Here is a 20388-nt window from a genome sequence, read left to right on the forward strand (position 1 = left end):
ATTCGATCAGCTCATCAGATCTGAGGTTAACAAAATGCGGACACTTTTGGAGAATATGGGGAATATCTTCGACCTCATAGCCGCAGATGGGACACGCAGGTTCGTCGCTGAAGACTTGTGAACGGCGCTAGGCAATGGGCAGGGCACCTGTGCGAGCCAAGAAAAACAAATTACTTCCACGGTCATTGCTGTAGAAAGATTCGATAGCGGTAGTTTCTTTGATTGAATACACAGCAAGACTGGGATGTTTTTTATTCGAATTTTCAAGCACCGCTTTTTCCACCACATTACGCCATTGACGGTAGTTTGTGCAGTTTGAACGACTATGTCCGACACCGTAGTTCTTGTCTAAGAGTCCGGTCCTGTTAGCCCATTTAGTGTTGTGCCCCATTCCACGAAGGTAAAGATAGACTTGCTTGGCAACACGTTGGTCATCCATATGTATGAGACGACCTAGGTAATTCAGTTTGCTTTTGGCTTCTCTTTCCGTGAAAGAAGACCAAGCCATCTCCCCTTTAATTGCAGCGTTTGCCGTTAGGAAATTTCCTCCTATTGCACATTTGATATCTCCTTATTTGGGACTATCTTGAGCATTAGCACTGAGGTGAAAAAACCTTGGTGTTATTCTTGACAGCAAACTAACGTGGAAGCATCATCTGGACTCTATAGTTAAGAAGGCAAAGATATAACTTTGGAGAACTAGAGGTGCAGTAAGCAGGTCATGGGGACTTAGCCCTAAAGTGACCTACTGGCAGTACACCATGATCATCAGACCACTGCTCTCCTATGCTGCTGGGGTCTTGTGGCCTAGAGTCCGAATTAAGACTGTGCAGAGTGATCTGTGCACCCTACAAAGGCGGGCTTGTGTCAGCATCACAGGAGCTATGAGAACTGCCCCAAGCGCTTCTCTAGAAATTCATCTGAACATTCTTCCTCTTCATCTCTTCATAGAGGAAGCTGTTGCTCAACCAGAATGGTTGGTGGATGGCTAATATTTGGGTTAATAGCCACACCAAGATCTACCGTGAAATTTCCAGTCAGCTACCTGTTTTCTTAATGGGTTCTGATATTATGGCTACTAATTTACATTTTATTAAGTCGTACGCTGTGGTCTAATCGTAAAACCCTTGGAGCCAGAGGAGAAATCGTCTGGTTTACCGATGGATCCAAGACTCACTCTGGCTCAGGTTCGGGCATGTATTATCTTACTTGTAATCTCGGCTTCTTTGAGAGCCTTGGAGTTTATGCTAGTGTTTTTCAGGCGGAAATCGCCGCTATTTGCTTCTGTGTTGACTTTTGTCTTAATAAGAAGCCAAATTTACTCGGATAGTCAAGCGGCCTTTAAGGCTCTTAATCAGTTTAATATATCTTCTAAACTGGTCTATAGCTGTCTGAATCTCCTTGCGGAGCTTGGCACCAACAATAAAGTTCAGCTTTATTCGGTTCCTGGCCATCGGGGATTCTATGGTAATGAGAAGGCTGATGTCCTTGCCAAGAAGGGGGCAGAGGCTGGGTTCTTTGGTCCTGAACCTGCCGTTCCTATCCCATCTAGCACAGCCTTATCTCTAATTCTATGATTGACCGTCAACTTAAGCTTTGGCTTGAGATGGATGGTCAAAGACAGGCTAAAGAGTTAATCTCGGGCCCCTCTAGACAACTGCCTACTCAAAAGACATCTCTACTTGATTGGAATCAATGACGATCCAATCTCAGCATTCTGTAGGGCTTGTCAGGCTGAAGAGGAAACTTCCTCTCATGTTCTTTGTAGGTGCGATTATTACGCGGCCCAAAGATTCGAGCATCTTGGTATACATCAGCTTTAAACTTCCTATTTCTATAATATACCGGCCAAGCGCATTCTCCGGTTTGTGTCGGATATTGGGTTTTTTAAGTCATAAGTCTTGGGGTTGCACAATGGACCACTGGTCGAAATGCGCGTATCTCTCGCCCTTCTCCCCACTCACTAATAATAATAATCATCATCAAGTTTACAAAGACAGTTTCAGAATCATGAAACCAAAGTCCTCATCAATTAGCCGATTGATGAATTGTTCCAATTCCCTTTAATGTTCGGCACGTTGAGTTTGCAAGTTCTCTCCCCACTAGTTTAGGGGGTTTTACCCCGAGATGTTCGGTTTACCCTTCCATAAAAACTTGTAGAGGTTAACGGTAATAGTTAGTGTAGGGAGCTCTTGGCTCGCGTGGCATGCAGGGCTTGCCACCACCCTCCTACGCATTGTAACCCGGTCACCTGAATTAATGGCTTTAAAAGTCGCTTGATGACTTAGGCCTACGGTGGTGCCTTTTGTATTAGCCTAGCTGATTATTATTATAAGAGAACAAATTAAAACTTGTGTAAAAAATACCAATAATTGATTTATCCTATTTGATTTGACTAAGACCAAAACATTGACGGTTTAAAAAGAGCTTGTGAATTAGATATCCTGATAACTATTTTTGGTATTTATCAATTTCCAGTAAATATTAACAAGCAATTTTAAGTGCTCCTGGGAGTGTTTTTTTTCCTTCATTAACGTAAAAAAATTGTTGGCACAGCTGAATATGTTGTTAGCCTATTTTTAGTTGTAAGTTTCATAAAATATTCATTGGTGAAATAAATGAATTAACATGTACGTTTTCTGTTGATTTATTTTTTAGTTGTAAATTTTTAAATTTTCCAGGCACAAAATGGGAAGAAAATGTTTAAGAAAAAAGTTAATTTAGGTCTTAATAATTACCGATCTTTATCGTTTAGAAACTTTAAAAAAGTAAAACGAGATATTTGTTTATTTTATGCGGAACAATCTCTGGCTGAACAAAACGATCCAGGTATATTTAAACAATTTCAAAAATTGAATAAATTGTCAATATGAAATGCAAACTGGTTAGTTTTGGCGTCGTCCTCCACCAGTGTTGAAACGAACGCTACTGGTTGGTGATACCGGTGGCGCCATCTCTTATCCGGATCCTATGGGCATTTTCCCGCCAGAAATATTATTACGGCTTTTTGAAAGAGAGGTGTCTCTCTATGTATACTATACACGCTCTGGTACTATTCGCGACTGAAAGCTAGCGCAACAACCTCTTTTTTTCCCGTAGAAAAATAAATAGGTAGCGTTTGGCAGCCAGTAGCGTAATGAATTCTTAAGGTACACAAACAGGGTTGTGGTGGATGAAATTAAAGCTATAAAAGAATAATATTTGCATTCTATTCTAATTTTACACTGAAGGGCATTTTTTTTCTTTGACAATAGCAGACGCAAGATTCTCGGAAAAGTGTGGTATGCGCAAAAAAATCGATCGAAATTATGGAAAAGTACTATAATTATAGGACAACTGACAACGCTGATCTAGACGTAAACGTTAGGATTCAAAAATATCCATAACGAAAGTGAATGGGTTTAAATTTCGTTCCCCCTATCTTGTGACCAGAATATCTCTTAGAGACCCTAATTTATTTATTTAGTGAGAAAAATAAATATATGTGGCCCCTCGTTGAGATAAAAAAAATATCAGCTAGGCTAATACCCAAAGCACCACTTTAGGCCCAAGTCATGTTAGTCATCTAGCGACTTATAATAAATTTAAACAGGTGGGCGGGTTACAATGCGTAGGAGGGTGGTAGCAAGCCCTTCATGCACGCGAGCGAACAGCGTAGTACAATGAATACTAAAAGTCTGCTGGGAAAATGGTTTACAGAAAAGGGGCACGAAAGATGAGATAATGTAAAAATAATAATTATTATAACAAAACCAAAGAAAATGGTACACGGGGGTAAGTTTTCGAGACCCTGCTACAATTTTTTTAAGTGGTTGTGTCTCGGTCGCCAAGTAGTGGAAGCCTCCGAAGTTAGTTGACCAATGGGAGGGCTAGTGAATTGTATAAATAAGGTTCGAATTAGTTTCGGAGACCGTCAAAATAATGATTGGCTGATTTCAGCCTTTTATAAAGTTTGGCCGTTTTACAATCTGTATGAACGCCGAACGTAAGGAAGGGATCCGTCCATACTCCAAGATCCCTAATCGGGGAGTCAGGTTTAGAAAGGTTATTGTTACCCAATCTGTAGTTGAATCGAGCATTGTTGGGACCAAATGGTTAACACCGTTCTTTTCAGCATTAAATTGCATGCCACGGTCTGTAGGCCACAGTGCAACAGCATCAAGATCGAGCTGTAGGTTTGAGTGATCATTGTAGGTGGCGACGGGGTTGGCAGGCCTACTGCCATCAGCAAACAACTATACCCGAGAGTGGTGATCGGCATAAGGCAAAGAATTAATGAAGATCGAAATGTGGATAGGTCTGAGGACACTACATTGGGGAACACCTCTCATTGGAGTGAAAGGTTGGGAGGTGTGGCCGATCCCAGCTTTTGTTAGTAGATAGATGAGCGCCTTATGGGGAATTGTATCGAAAGCTTTACTTAGGTCCTGGTATACCACGTCAACGAGAAGGTCATCATCCAGATAAGAGGTTAACGCCAACAAATAAAATTATCGACCTGATTACGTATTTCCAAAAGTAACGTAATTAATTAAACTAGCCGTTACCTATCTAGGTTTCAGTGGCGAACCAAAGGTGACGTAGTTATAAATTTCGGTCGCAAAAAGTAGATTTTTTCTATTCGCGACTGAAAACTACCGCTACGCCTCCTTCGGTTTGCTATTAAAACCTAGATAGGTAGTGGCAAAAGCAGACGCTATTCGTTTTTTCTCATCGTTTATCGTAAATTTGACTTTATAAATAATGTTATTTGCATTTTAATTTAATTTTTTCATGGTTTACTTATATTTGGATAAGTTTATTTAAGAAAAGAGTTCTTATAACTTTTTAATTTGTCTGTAGGAGACGCTACATCATAGGTACAACATCGGTGAAGCTACCGCCGTTATTCTATTCTTGATTTCATTTATTTTTGTGCATTATCTCGCAGTTTGTGTTTTTTCTTATAACTTGGTGCATATGTAACATAATTACCCATAAGTATGCCACTAGCTCTATTTCTTCACTAACGGTTTGTTTCACAGAACCGTTAGTGAAGATTTTTGAATGGAATAAAGGTACAGTGGCATACTAATGAGTAATTATGTTACATATGCTTGGTGTATAAAGCCTGACCACGGCCAACTTTGACACTCGCGCAATAGCGGCCAGCCCATTCGCCGAAATTTCCTGGAACAAGGATTTTCCCGCTATAAACCATGCCAGTGTGAGAAATAAGGCACTATCACAGGCCAATCGCCAGTTTAAAAATTAGCTGGGCCAGTTTAAAAATTAAATGCTTGGGGTGTTAGTGGCCGTGGTGACCACTTAATTAATTCAAAGTTTTTTCCCTTCAAGATTTTAGTTCATTAAAAATACTAAATTAATCCCTAAAATTGTTTGGTTTTTGCTTCTATGCTGTGTGCTTGGCCTTGTGTCAATTGTGTGTATGGGTGGGTGACTGGGTGTCGTGAGTCTGTCTACTCAACACTCTACACACAGTATAGAAAAAGCGAATTTAGCAGTTAGCAAAAAGAAATATAAACAGTCTCTGTCTCTCAGTAGGCTTGTTCGAGTCGGGTCTATAGGGAAACGGCAGTTTGTTGCTTTTAACTGTACTATGAAAGCCCAATTTGAAGGTTAAAAATGGTAAGTGGCGAGTGGCCAGTTTTTAATTAAACTACCTAGGCTCTACTAGCCACAGGTCCAGTTTAAAAAAATTCCTTATTTATCAGCATGAACCATGCTATAAACTATCGGCGTTCAGCGCCATAGAAATCGGATAACAAACTAGAACGATTTTTGAAATTTTGTCGCGAGGTCCGATTAGAACTTTTTAAAAACCCTGCCTTTGGCCCATGCTTTTCGTTTGGCTGGCAACGAAAGTTACGCCATCTGCGCCACACTGGTGAACTAACACTCTATTTCGCCTAAGATTAAATGGCCGACTTTAGCTCGACGCTAACGCGGTTTTTTGACATCTTTAAGGCGACTTATGTTTAATTAAAGTTGAAGAATGGCTCAAAATTGCGTAATTTAATCATTTAATAGTAAATACACAAAAGAAAACATCTCTTCACCGGTTAGTGTTAGAAATAGTTTTATTTTTACCATAATTTCCAATCGCTAAGAACGCAATAGAAAACGCGTTTCTTTCAAATCAAAGAAAGCTAGTTTTGTTTAAATAAAAAATGAAGAATGGTTAATTAAATATTTTAGGAGTAGTTACTCAAACAAAACATATCTTTTCACAGGTTACTGTTAGAAATAGTTGTTTTACCCGCAATGATTATGAGGGAAACCGGTGCACAGTAATTGTTTATCGCGAATATCTTCGTTAGTATTGTATGTACGGCTATAAACCCAATAACGAACATTAGGGCCCAGCAATTTCCTACAAAAAATGTTCTATGAACATTTTATATACGAGCAATAGTTGTGTCGTATTCGCGGTTTTAACGTTGTTCCCGAAACGCGTCTTACAATTTGGCGTCTTCATTGACTTAAAACGCACCCGCCGCTCTTCATGTAACCGCGTTTAAAATTTACCACCCAGCTAACTCTTGTTATTTATGCAATAAATCTCTTGAAAATAAAGCTATTGTGAAGGTTGTGTGAGATAAAATGATGGGAAAGTCGGAATAATGGGTCACTTCAATTTAAGTTCATATTTACTGCCGTTAGGATTATATTCACAAGATCAGTATCAATGCTTTGAAAAGAAAACACGACACCGATGAGACTGTTCGACATGTAGAACGTGAGCGAATCAAACGTATAATAAATTATATTTAATACTTTAAATTAGTATATACATTGTATATTATTTCAACGCTAAATGTAGACCTCAGAGCCAGCAAGAATATACTTGGTTAATACCTTATATAATCCTTTAGCAAAAACAGTTTCACTAAACAAAAGTACATCTAATTTTAACAGAAGCCAACTGAAAACCTACTATAAACTAAATATTATAAATAGTTAGGCCTATGCGATCAAGGTAAAATTCCCAAACAAACAGAGAAGAAAAATTTAACTTTTGGATATGAGCTAGCTAGGTAACATAAAATTGCATAACATTAGTTTACAATAGTGACAGAATTAGATAGCAAAGGCTAAGCCTAACTAGCCCCAAATACCGTAAACTATTTTTTTAATAATTAAGATAAGTTACAACAATTATTCAAAAGATAATCTATCATCTCGTAAAATAACAAAGAAATGCTGTATTTACCTTTCGAAAAATATGAATCCGAAAACCACATCTTGCTTTGTACTTACAGCTAAAACCGTTTAAGAAAGTGGAAAAGACCACTAATGAATCAACAACACCTGTAAATAGTTATTTGCATCAGTACCTACGTTTTTCACATAATAGACCTGATCACTAGTTAAAATAAGCTTCGTGCGCGCGGTGTAGATGGTGATACTGTCGTTTTAGCCAAGAATCTAATCGGTGGTCTGCCAGCCATTCGATTAAGCGTTCTAGTTTGTTATCCGATTTCTATGTTCAGCGACACGCTCGTTTTTATATTGGTTTCAATGCAAAATCTAATCTAAAACAAATTTTCCGCTAGGGGCGCTCAGAGCCGAGAGATATTTTTGTTCGTAGGTTAACATCATAGATATATGAAATAGTATAGATCCCTTACACTGTGATAGTCTGGTCGGAAAGACGCGGGATCGACCACTAGCAGAAAATCGATAATTCCGAGAGAAGTCTGTTAAAAACGCCATCTATTGGTGAAACCAGGAAACTATAGAGGTATACACTTGGAATGTCTAAGGTTCCATTGCGACGGTGATACGAAAGCGCGTCGAGAAAAAGGCGGGGCTTAACTACGTCAAGTGTAAGAAATACGGAGGTGACAGCTAGCAGAAACGCGTAATTTCTGCAGTCTATCCTTATAAGGCGCTATCTATCGGTAAGAAAGCTCGTGCTATCGTCGCGAAAGCCATTGTCTCCCGCTTAAAAATTATACTAAAAGTCACCAACAGATGGTGTCTAAAGACTACGGCCTGTGGAAAGGTCAAGCACTTAGTACTAAAATGCTAAGAGATCTCGCGCTCTTGGTCACGTGCCTTCCTCGTTGTCTGCTAGGTGTCAATTCCGTATTTTATGTTAGGCCCCGAAATTTATCTAGACCTTTATATACATTTCTTATATCTATTAACGTAACACGACATTTCAAATTCATTGGCTCGAGGATTGACGCGAAAAGAATGCATCGTCATGGTAACAAATAGGCGATCTTCCCGCGCAAAAAGGCTTATAAAACAATGGATTTAAAAACCTCAATTTGTTATCGTACTTAATATTTTGATGTAATTATAATGTTCTTCACGAAAGAAGTGTAGTGATACCTAATTTCAGGTATTTGTATGGTTATAAAAGATATAATCAGGTAAGCTAATAATATAAAAATCATGACCTGGCTTAATTGACCGATTTCAAAATTACGTATGCGCACGTGACACTACCTTTACATCATGAGGCTTATTTACTTGCTTTTATACCCTAAGATGGCGGCGTATTTTCACGTGCAAAATGAATTTTAAGATAATCCTAGAACGAACGGGCTGGCCGCTATTGCGTGAGTGTCAAAGTTGGCCGTGGCCTGACACAACATAAGTTTCCATCTCAAATAATAGAATTTGGTAGTCCTTTCAACCTGTGATTTTATATCCTCCTTGTTTGATAAAAACGAGCTTTCAAATTTCAAATATTTTGAGGGAATCATTCTCTTAAATCGATTCTCATGCGTTGTTTCATACCTTTGAAGTTTCTCTAAGGGTGAAAAGAAAAGTGTTTTTTTTTTTAATTTTTTTTAGTTTAATCGTGTTAAAATCGAATTAACCGATGTTTAAATAACATTGTACTGGATAGTTGGTAAGTGAGTTTTCCAAATATTTCTATCAGACTGGCGTGGCCCGTGGGCAATCATATTAATATACTATTAACACTGAACAATTTAATTTGTGTAAATTTTATCTGCTAGGGTAGTGCTCGAATTCAGTAGTTTTGTTACAGCATCTTTTGAAATATTTGATTTTTGACTTTTCCATAAGATTTATGATGCCTGAAAAGTTCTTTGTGCATCACTTAATTGATTAAAAATTATGAACTTCACTCCTTCATGTAAGATATTTTATTTTGCTAACTAACTGTTGACCAGAAATCTGACGTTGTGCCGGTTTTTCTACAATATACGTTGAAGAGAAGAGCACATTAGTGCAAGAAATGAAAGTGCTGTTTGACTTGAGTGGTAAAGAGTCTGTTTATTACCACTGCTAACATTAATATTAAAGGTGATAACTGATAAGCAAAGATTTTTACCAAGGTTTTTCTAAAATGCTTCAACAGGTTTGAAATATCTTGCTAAATTTCAATAAGACTAAGTGTATTGTTTGCAATAAATTTAATAATGTTTTATGTGGAGAAGTTGAAACAAATGTTAAATATACATTTATATTTAATTGATCTACCAACTTTTAAATTTTCAGTCCAGCTCATTTAAGACCTGTGCATCCACGCAACACTATTTTTGTTGACTAACTCATAAGGTGACTTTTATATTACAATTTTTCCATTGGTATAAATGGAGAAGTCAGTGATATTTTATCAATTTAGCTAAACTGAAAACAAAAGTACCATTATAGGTAATTTAATTTTGTAAATTTGTACTTAATGCTTAGTAACATGGAAGAGGAGAAAGTCATTCCAGTAGTGGTTGCTGTACGTTGCAGACCTCTTGTGAAAAAAGAAATCAGCGAGAATTCGAAGAAAGCTGTTGAGTTCTCAGACGGCAAACAAATCATTTTAACGGATGTAAACAAGTCATTCACATTTGACTATGTCTTCTCTACTAATTCCACCCAGGATGAAATATATGAAAAATGTGGAAAAAGACTTATTTCTAATCTATTTAAAGGTATAATGAGTAGTATTGTTGATTTCCTTTAATTTTTAATATCTGTGTGCGCAATCTTCTTATATTTTCTTTATATATAGGTTATAATGCAACCATTCTTGCATATGGCCAGACTGGGTCTGGAAAAACCTACACTATGGGTACTGCTTATTCCGTGCATGTTAGTAATGACAATGAGAAAGGCATAATTCCAAGGGTTGTTACTGATATATTTGAGCATGTTGAAAAGAGTGAGACTCACCTTTTTGGCATCAGAGTTTCATTTTTAGAAGTAAGCTATATTTTATTATTTTGTTAATAAATCTAGAAGGGATTTTCTAAAGTATTGAGTTTTCTCACTGAAGAGCCACTATTGACCTTTAGATAAAATAATACTCTTTTTATTGCAATATCATTTTCAGTTTGAAAACCGATTTTACAAAAAGGTTTTGGGTGAAGTGTAGTACAGCGGCCTCATCGAATTTGATATTAATTTTAGTTGCGCCTGATAGACCTTGTCACGTAGATGTCGAGGGTATTTTTTATTTTGGCCGCAAATGATTATTTAATTGTTTAACTTAATTTTTTTAATTTTAAAAATTTCTCATTTTCATTGAATTTTATATTAATTTTGGTTGCGCCTGATAGACATTGTCACGTAGATGTCAAGGGTAATTTGTATTTTGGCCGCAAATGATTATTTAATTGTTTAACTTAATTTTTTTAATTTTAAAAATTTCTCATTTTCATTGAATTTTATATAAATTTTGGTTGCGCCTGATAGACCTTGTCACGTAGATGCCGAGGGTAATTTTTATTTTGGCCGCAAATGATTATTTAATTTTTTAATGTAATTTTAAATTTCTAATTTTTGGGCATTTGCACGTGTTTTGTTGTACTTATTTCCGTCGTGTGTTCGCCGGCAACACAGTTTCGGTGTCCTAATGAATTCCACGTGATATTCCCTTTTTGTATAAAATCAGTTACAGTTTTTGGTTATTTTCTCGGTGTTTTGTATTTTTGGGCCACAAAGTGATATTCCCGTACTTTATGAAATCTTTTACAGTTTTTGTTCATTTTCTGGGTGTTTTCTATTATTGGGCCACTTTGTTTCTGGTTGAGATTAAAAGTATATACTTGATGCGTAAGGCTTGGTACTGTCCTCTAGGTCGCGTTATAGATGGCCCATCGCTTTTTTTAGTATGGGGTTGGGGAGGCGCTGCGCGCCCCCAGCGCTTGAGCGAAGCGAGTGCGCGGCGCCGTCAGGCGCCAATACGGGGAGTTTAGTAACGTCTTTTACGTGTTTTGGAAGTAATTATCTTCGTCGGGTTGTCGCCTACACCACGGCTTGTTACTGTTTGTTTAGGTTTCCACTCTACTAACTTTTTAACATTAAGTTAATTAATTTAATTATTCGACCCAAAAACAAAAGTTTCGTAATCAACGCGTCAAGTGCTACATTCTCCGCCACCCAAAAATACAGTTATTTCCTACAATTAGTTCATTTTTAACATTAAGTTAATTAATTTAATTATCATTTGCGGCCCAAAAAAATTGTTTCGTAATCTGCGCGTCACGCGTCAAGTGCTACATTCTCCGCCACCCACAAATACCAAACCACGGTAATTCCCTAAAATTAGTACATTTTTAACATTAAGTTAATTAATTTAATTATCATTTGCGGCCCAAAAAAATTAGTTTCGTAATCTACGCGTCAAGTGCTACATTCTCCGCCACCCACAAATACAAAAACACGGTAATTCCCTAAAATTAGTACATTTTTAACATTAAGTTAATTAATTTAATTATCATTTGCGGCCCAAAAAAAATTAGTTTCGTAATCTACGTGTCAAGTGCTACATTCTCCGCCACCCACAAATACAAAAACACGGTAATTCCCTAAAATTAGTACATTTTTAACATTAAGTTAATTAATTTAATTATCATTTGCGGCCCCAAAAAAAATTAGTTTCGTAATCTACGCGTCAAGTGCTACATTCTCCACCAAAAAAAAACACGAAATTACATGAGGCCGCTGTAGTGCAATTTTGCCCTAGTTCTATATGGGCCTGTTCATATCTCTTGGTAAAGAAAAGCCCGCATATCACGCTACTTGACATCGAATACGCTAGACCTTGTGCGGCCTTTTTTTTCATGATTTGCATGATCTATTTCTAATTTTAAGAAGTAGCGTAACTAGGAACTCCGGGGCCCTTTTAAATAGCACCAATTTTAATCATAAACGTTTGGGGGCCCCCTAGTTCTTGGGGTGGAAGGGTTAGCCCATGGTGCGGGGGCGCTATTTACGCCACTGGTTTTTGGCCAGATTTGATATATTTTTGTAGTTCCAGAACTATTAACCACTATTCCACCCTGGTAGATTTATAGTTAAAATTATAGTATAGTTATAAGTATATTTGTGTTGGGAAATTTAGTTGTAAAAAACACAAATTAACATAAGAAACTACAAACAATCATCCCGACACTTTGGGAAATTGGAACCTAGACCTCTCTAATACTTAATTGGCACCTCTAGAAAAGAATTAGAATTAGCGGTTTGGAAATTCCAAATCCCAAATTAAATATATTTGAGACAATAGAGAGTTTAAGCTAACCTCGCTCCCCCCCCCCCCTCCTAAACAAACGTTTAGAGGAAAATTGTATGATTTTAGATTCTAAAAGTACGCTAATCGTTTTACAATTTCTTACCTGGCACTGTCTGGTAGTATTTCAATAATAATATTGAACATTCAAATTATTCAGCTAAATAAAAATAATATTGAATATGTATTCAAATTATTCAGCTAAATAAATATAGTGGGAGTTATGACAAGCTTTTCTTATTATATGAATAAAAAATCGGAAATACTATTTTAATTTTAAACGTGACAAAACGTTCTATAGTTTAGGTCTAAATCATTATGATAATACATTTATAGATATAGCGGAGACACGAAACCACGGAAATTTGATAAAATATTGTGGTGGGGCTAAAGTTTTTCCTCATCAACTCGATGACGGTTAGGCACTGAGACTTATCCTTTGGAATGCCACAATGGGATAGAAAGTGGAAGGTGGTCACCAATTTTTATGCAAATCGGATAAGTAGTTTTTGCTCTAGAGTGGTCTACAAGGTGAAGAAGATGAAAGTTTTTTTTTGACATTTTGGCTATCTTTGAACTATGTTACATTATTAGCATAACAGCCCCAGATTTATAGTTTTATTGTATCTTTGTCGTATGCGCCTGATCTTTCCAATGACATATTACTTGTCTCGCTACTCTGAGTGGTTGAGGAGATACAAGGCGCTGAAATCAGCCCTTAGTTGCTTCGGGATAATACTAGCTCGGTCTCGAAAAGATAGTCACTTTCCCGGGCCTTGCTGTGGGGACTACCGTCCCCTCTGATGTGGGAAAAAATTTATGGTTCTTTGTTATTTTATTTTTTATATTTTTATATTCAGGTTTATAATGAAAATATTTTTGACTTGTTCTCTACTACCAACAAAGAAGTAACGATTAGAGAAGATTTATGTGGAATTAAGGTAAGTTAAAGTACTAGTGTTAAGCTTTAACATGTTATATTGATAGAGAAGAGCATTAAATAGTTTTTTCCATCAAGAAAACCATCTTGACAATGTGAAACTGTTAATTTGTAATTAAATGTTAAAGTTTGGATTACTTAAGTCGCAAACTTTTTCACTAGGTTGCTGGGTTAAAAGAAATGCCTGTCAAATGTGAGCAAGATGTCTTAAAATTACTAGAACAAGGGACATCTAGCAGAAAAACTGGCCAGACAAATATGAATGACCAAAGTTCGCGTTCCCACGCTTTATTCACCTTAAGTATAGAGCAAACTAACAAAATGGATCCAGAAGACTGCAGCACTGCCAAATTCCATCTTGTGGACCTTGCTGGCTCGGAAAGAGCTAAGAAAACAGGCGCTACTGGTCAACGTCTTAAAGAAGGTGTGTTGTAATAATGGTTTCCTAAAAGATAATAGATTAATTTGTTTTTCCATTTTAGGGATAAATATCAATAAAGGATTGCTGGCCCTAGGAAATGTAATCAGTGCGCTATGTGATGGTAATAAGCATGTTCCGTACAGGGATTCCAAACTAACAAGACTTTTACAAGGTTAGTTTCTATTTTTAATTTTTGTCTTTTTTAAAGACTTGATTGCATTGCTATGTGTGAAATATCAGTATCTTAATTCAGATATCATAAGGTTTCTGAAATGAAGAGCTTAAAGTGTATTAATTGTATCTTATATGGTTGTGACGGTTGTCGGTAAAAAAAATCAACGGAAAATATTTCATTCTGAAATAATTAAGTCTAACAAAGGAAAGGATAAGTTGTGTTGGGAAGGACATATGTACGTGGTCGTAACCAAACACGTTGGCATTGTTTCAAAGCAAGCTCTTTAAAATGCAAACTGCAAAGCAATTCTAAAAACAACATTGGAAGTCAAAGAACCGGAGTTATGTCATAATGATAATCTGAATCATCACGCTGATTGTATAGAAGTTGCCGTGACAAAATGCCTAGGAAAGTTCAAAGAAAACCTAAGATATCTAACATTAAACCAACCTAATTATTTGCCAAGGCCGTCTCTCAACTCGACGACATGACTAAAGCTCTAATGCCGCCTGAAAACACTGTCAAAAGAATCCTTAGAAATCGGAGAACTTCAAACCACCTGATTAATCCCAGTTCCGTTAAAGACTTAAAGATAGAAGGTAGTTGGTGCACTTCTGGAGAGCCAAATTATAAGAGATTATTGTTAAGTGGTAATGGTCCAAATGCAGTATGGACAACTTTTCTTTAGGGCCTAAGCAGTTTTTACAGCTATACGTAATTAGAGCTCAGGTAAACAAAGTTTTTTCTACCGTGGTGTATTATTTACTTGAAACTAAAACAAAGAACTAATAAAGAAATGTTCGAAACCATTCTTGACTCCTGGGCCGCGATTGACATATACCCTAGTCCTTGTTCATCAATGTCTATTTTGAAGAAGTAGTTATCCAAGCCGCAAAAGAAGTACTTGGAGAAGGTATTGAAGTCCGTGGTTGCTTTTATCACTTAACCCAAAGCACACTGTAAAATTCAAAATATGGGACTGGAAAGAACGTATAGGCATGATGAAGAGTTCAGAGACTATATAGGTATGCTGGATGGACTTGCTTTTTTACCATTATTGGATGTCCCATAGGAATGAACTACCTCAAATCAATCGTGCCCGACATTGCAGCAGATGTGCTCTTATATTTTGACTGTACTTATGTTACTGGAACATTTCGAAGAATTGGGAACAAAAACTCAAAGGGGGCTTTTAGACTTAGAAAAGTTAAACCTTTGTATCCACCGAACCTTTGGAACGTACACCAAACAACATTAAATGCCGCCGAAAGGACTAATAATTAATGTGAATGCGGGAACCATCGGTTTTCCAATTTAGATTGCCACAAACATCCAGTGGTATGGACGCTAATTGAGAAAATACGACTTAAAGTCGCTGCATACGCAAAACCAAGTTGGCTCAACGTGTGCTTGGAAATTTACCACCCAAGAAAAAACCTTACTCTGAATTACAAGGAAGGCTTAAACTGCCACTGGAACTAGAGACATTCCCAATTTTTTAAAACTATATCCCATAACATAAGGTATAGAGAAGAATAGATAGCAATAAATAAATGATAATAGGATTTTTTTACCATGGATTATTTTTCTTTTGGATTTCTTTTCTTAAGATTTTTTATGTCTGGATCATTTGTCCGTGAATCTTTTGACCTAGATTCATCTTATATACAAAATGGCAAAAGTAGGGTACAGCAACCTCATCTTGTTTTTTTAATTATTTTAGGCGGATACGATAGTTTGTCACGTAGATAGCGTGGGTATTTTTTATCTTGGCCGCAAATGATTATTGAATTTTTTTATTTAATTTTAAAATTTAAATTTTTTTGGGTATTTACGTTTCTTCTCTTTTTTTTATTATTTTAGGCGGATACGATAGAGTTTCTCACATTTATAGCGTGGGTATTTATTTTGGACGCAAATGATTATTTAATTTTTTAATTTAATTTTAAAAATTGAACCTCTTGGGTATTTTACATTTTTTTGGTGTTTATTATTTTCGTCTTGTGTTCGACGACACCACGGGTTTTTCAGCCCTTGGTATTCCGGTAGTTTAAAACAAATTATTTCCAAATGGTATGCCGGTAGTTTGAAAAAAAAAAATTCCATGTGGTATTCCGGTTGTTTGTTCAATAAATTACAAGTTTTCTTAATTTTGGGAATTTTGGGCTATTTCTAGCTGTGCTGCCTTTTTATGGCCACAACTGCTTGGGCCTTTTCACGATTTTTGTTATTTTCGTCGTGTGTTCGTGTAAGTATTGGCGCCACCCCAGCCCCATAATAAAAAAAACGATGGGCCTTCTATAATGCAACCTAGAGGACAGTACCTAAGCATACCCTACCAAGTATTGTTGGGTGTGAAAAAAAATGGAGCGTATATCGCAAGACCAATGGCAAAGTGGGGTTGAGGCCATAAAAAGGCAGCACAGCTAGAAATAGCCCAAAATTCCCAAAATTAAGAAAACTTGTAATTTTTTGAACAAACAACCGGAATACCACATGGAATTTTTTTTCAAACTACCGGCATACCACTTGGAAATAATTTGTTTTAAACTACCGGAATACCAAGGGCTGAAAAACCCGTGGTGTCGTCGAACACAAGACGAAAATAATAAACACCAAAAAAATGTAAAATACCCAAAGAGGTTCAATTTTTAAAATTAAATAATCATTTGCGGCCAAAATAAATAACCACGCTATCTACGTGACAAACTCTATCGTATCCGCCTAAAATAATTAAAAAAAGAGAAGAAACGTAAATACCCAAAAAAATTTAAATTTTTAAATTAAATAAAAAAATTCAATAATCATTTGCGGACAAAATAAAAAGTACCCAAGCTCTATCGTATCCGCCGAAAATAATTAAAAAAAGAGGTAAAAAACGTGAAAATACCCAAAAACATTTAAATTTTTAAATTAAATTAAAAAATTAAATAATCATTTGCGGCCAAAATACCCACGCTATCTACGTGACAAACTATCGTATCCGCCTAAAATAATTAAAAAACAAGATGAGGTTGCTGTACGCTACTTCACCCTACCAAATTATCTATTAAAGAAGTAATTTACTGGTACAGCATTAATATAGGTTTCTTCTTTATTAAAAACTTAATTATATAAATACAGTTTCAATTTAAACTTTTAATTTACATTTTGGTTTGTTGAAGTTTACTGTAAGATTCCCCCTCAATAAAAAATGACCCCTTAAACGCAAATTACATAGAGGCAAAAATGTATTTATTTATACGTAGGGAGGGTGACTGTTGAGTATTTTTGGCAAATGTCCCACTACCGCATATCCCAAAGAGCAAGCTCTTTCCCCAAAAGAAGTGGGGTGGAGGAATGGTTAGCACTTTCGCCTCTCAGTAAGAGGAGTCTGGTTCGATTCCAGCTTGTGGCACTGGGTGGAAACTCGGAGGAACCACTCCTGCGTAGAGTTTGCAAGTTCTCTCCTCACTGGTTAAAAGGGTTCCCCTTTCCATAAAAACTTGTAGAGGTTTAACGGTAATAGTTAGTGTAGGGAGCTGTTGGCTTGCGTGGCATGAAGGGCTTGCCACCACCTTCCTACGCATTGTAACATGGCCACCTGTTTAAAGGCATTAAAAGTTGCTCGATTACTTGGGCTTAAGGTGGTGCCTTGGATATTAGCCTAGCTGATTATTATTATTATAAAAAAATCAAATTAGTTCCCTAAATCTGACTTACTCCAACACATTTAGCCTTCTCAGTTTACGAAGCAGCCAATGTGAACAGCTCTTAAACTGCTGCAAACTCTCTATGATATATCAATGGCTTAGCAGATGAAAATCCAGCAGTTTGAGCTTCCCGCAGTGGCCGCTACATGGCTCTATGTAAACTGAAAAGGCTAATTGAATCGCATCTAGGTGGATTTCCTCTCAAGACATTCCAATGGAAAACTAAATCTTGGTTCACCTTAATGTAAACCATTTAAGTGTTAATAAATACATTCTTGATTAAGGTAAATGGGAAAACTCCAAAATTTTAGGGCTGTTTTAGTTATAATATTTATAATAATAAAACCTAGGTTTAATGTAATGTTTTTGACTAAAGAAGTGTACTTTCTATTCGTTAATCATATCTTAAATTAGCAGGAAAATAACTTACTCAGAAATGGAATCCCTATTCTATTTAAAAAAAGCCCATTAACAGTGTACAATATGCTTTGTATGCTATTGATCTAATAATACACTATAATTGAAATGCATGGTTTATTACCTTATGACCTAGAAACGTTTAAATGTTTTATTTCCCTTAGCAATTTTAAGTTAATTTAAATATTTAATACTATTGCTTTTCAAGGTTAATTGTGGAAAACTTAACAATACTTAAATGGATTCTTCAGATAACAAAACCTTATTACACTTGGATCAGTTATGATGGTAATTGTAAGATAGAAACTTAAACGAACATATTAAATAAGTAAAACCACTTAAATTATGCAATGAAAAGCTTTAATTATAAATAAAATTAAAATCTAAGGGTGGAACTAGTCATTGTTCTTCAAATTTTAATTATAATTTTAGTCAAAACATTGTTGAGTAATTAAAGTGGTTTTCACTTATTTTTACTTCATACCTTATACCCAAGTAGCCATCGTTATTCTTATTATAACATTTTAGATTCTACAATTATTTCGGTTATTAAATTAGTGAACTTGCATTAAAGTTTGTAATTTTATGTTGCTAGATTCTCTGGGTGGAAATAGCTATACTGTGATGGTAGCATGTGTCAGCCCTGCAGATTCGAATCTGGAAGAAACAGCCAACACTTTGAGATATGCAGATAGGGCCCGTAAAATTAAAAATAGACCTATTGTTAATAAAGACCCTCGTATGAGAGAGATAGAAGAATTGAAGAAAATGGTAAGAAATTGGGTCTGGAATAGTACATTTTACATGGGTGGTTTAATTTATTTTGACTATTTTAGGTTTTAAAATTTAAATCGGTATTTGCTATCCACATGAGCAAGTGTCCTATTAAAGAAGATTTGTCCTCACTGAAGGATGACTTGGTCTCTTTTAAAGATACTTCATCAGTGAAAGATGTTATCACCCCTGTGAAAGATGAAATAAAAGAATCTGAACTTAGAAACTCAAAGGAGGAAAGTGAAGATGATTTAAATTCATCTGCCTATGACACATTAAACGTACCAAAGATTGACAGTGATGATGATACTATTAACCTTGAAAAACCAACTTTTAAGAAACTTAGGTATAAATTAATAAAGAGTGAAGAACAGCGAATGAAATTGCAAGAAGAATTGAAAAGGTGCATGCTACAAATATCGGGTTTCTGTGGCCGAATGATCTGCGTAAGTTTATTTTTCTTCTATGGACAATGGTAGGGATGTTAATAAACTAATGTCGTATGTCTGTAAAGCAATAAACAGTAATATTAGTGAGATTTACGTGCACCTATATATATTTAAGGAGATTCATTCCATGATAAATGGCCGCACTGTCATCCCTACCTCTTTAGATTTTATTCATATCCAAGTCCAATTTTCAAAAAGAATGATTTCTGAAATATTTTTAAAATTAATTGGTTTTTTATGTTAGGCATAACAAAATTGTATAAAATAGTAAAAATGTAATTTAATGAAAGGCATTCTTGATTCAAGAAAAGAGTATTTTGAATGACTCATGTTCTCCACCCATCAAAATCAACTAATCACTAATTATAACTATTGGTTTTTATATCGACAATATTGTTTTGTATTACATTTGGGGTTTGATGAATTTGTTTTATTTTTTTTTGGCTAAGCTGAAACAACGTATTGCATGTGGTTTTTTGATAATAATGAAATTATTTTTATTTCAATAATAAGTTTTGGAACTTTTGTTACAGGCTGAATCTGCTAGAGATCAAGTGAAAACTCAGCTGAAGACATTTGTAGAAATAACTGAGTAGGTTGGTTTTTACATTCATATACCAGGATTTGTATGGAACTTGGGATAAGTCGGGGATTTCCAAATTCAATTAAATTTATTGACGTTCTAGAAGTGGTACAGGGAAATGAGGGGCTAAGCTGACAGGAATTAATAATAATATTGTGATAAGTCTGGGATAAATTAAGATTTTAATAGTCAACAAACTTTGCATCGCATATTGCCAATAGCCCTTTTCGTAATTTTATGCACACCTGCGCAGTATGGCTTGGTGGGCCAAGTTATCAGACGATGGTTTGTTATTGTGCGGGAATTTAATGCGGTTTGATAACGCTGCGTGACCATTTAAGTTTAATCGTGTATATTTATATTATATCAACATAGGTTTTACTTAAATAAATGTAAATATATCGTTATTGTGATATTTTGAACTGTTTTCTAAAAGGAAACTAA

General features: G+C 35.8%; 1 protein-coding gene across 1 annotated transcript in view; it reads left to right on the top strand.

The window, feature by feature from the left end:
• Positions 1-9675: 9675 nt before the first annotated feature.
• Positions 9676-20388, top strand: part of LOC149946563 (chromosome-associated kinesin KIF4-like) — a 29809-nt gene continuing 19096 nt past the window's right edge. The window contains exons 1-8 of the mRNA XM_090174030.1: positions 9676-9911; positions 9992-10182; positions 13354-13434; positions 13596-13857; positions 13916-14026; positions 18734-18909; positions 18975-19358; positions 19895-19953. Coding sequence (XP_090030156.1) covers positions 9680-9911; positions 9992-10182; positions 13354-13434; positions 13596-13857; positions 13916-14026; positions 18734-18909; positions 18975-19358; positions 19895-19953 — 1496 coding nt within the window. The 5' untranslated portion in view covers positions 9676-9679. The remainder of the gene's footprint in view (positions 9912-9991; positions 10183-13353; positions 13435-13595; positions 13858-13915; positions 14027-18733; positions 18910-18974; positions 19359-19894; positions 19954-20388) is intronic.

Source organism: Leiobunum rupestre, chromosome 4 (assembly GCF_980474605.1).
Source record: "Leiobunum rupestre chromosome 4, qqLeiRupe1.1.hap1, whole genome shotgun sequence".
Lineage (NCBI taxonomy): Eukaryota > Metazoa > Arthropoda > Arachnida > Opiliones > Sclerosomatidae > Leiobunum > Leiobunum rupestre.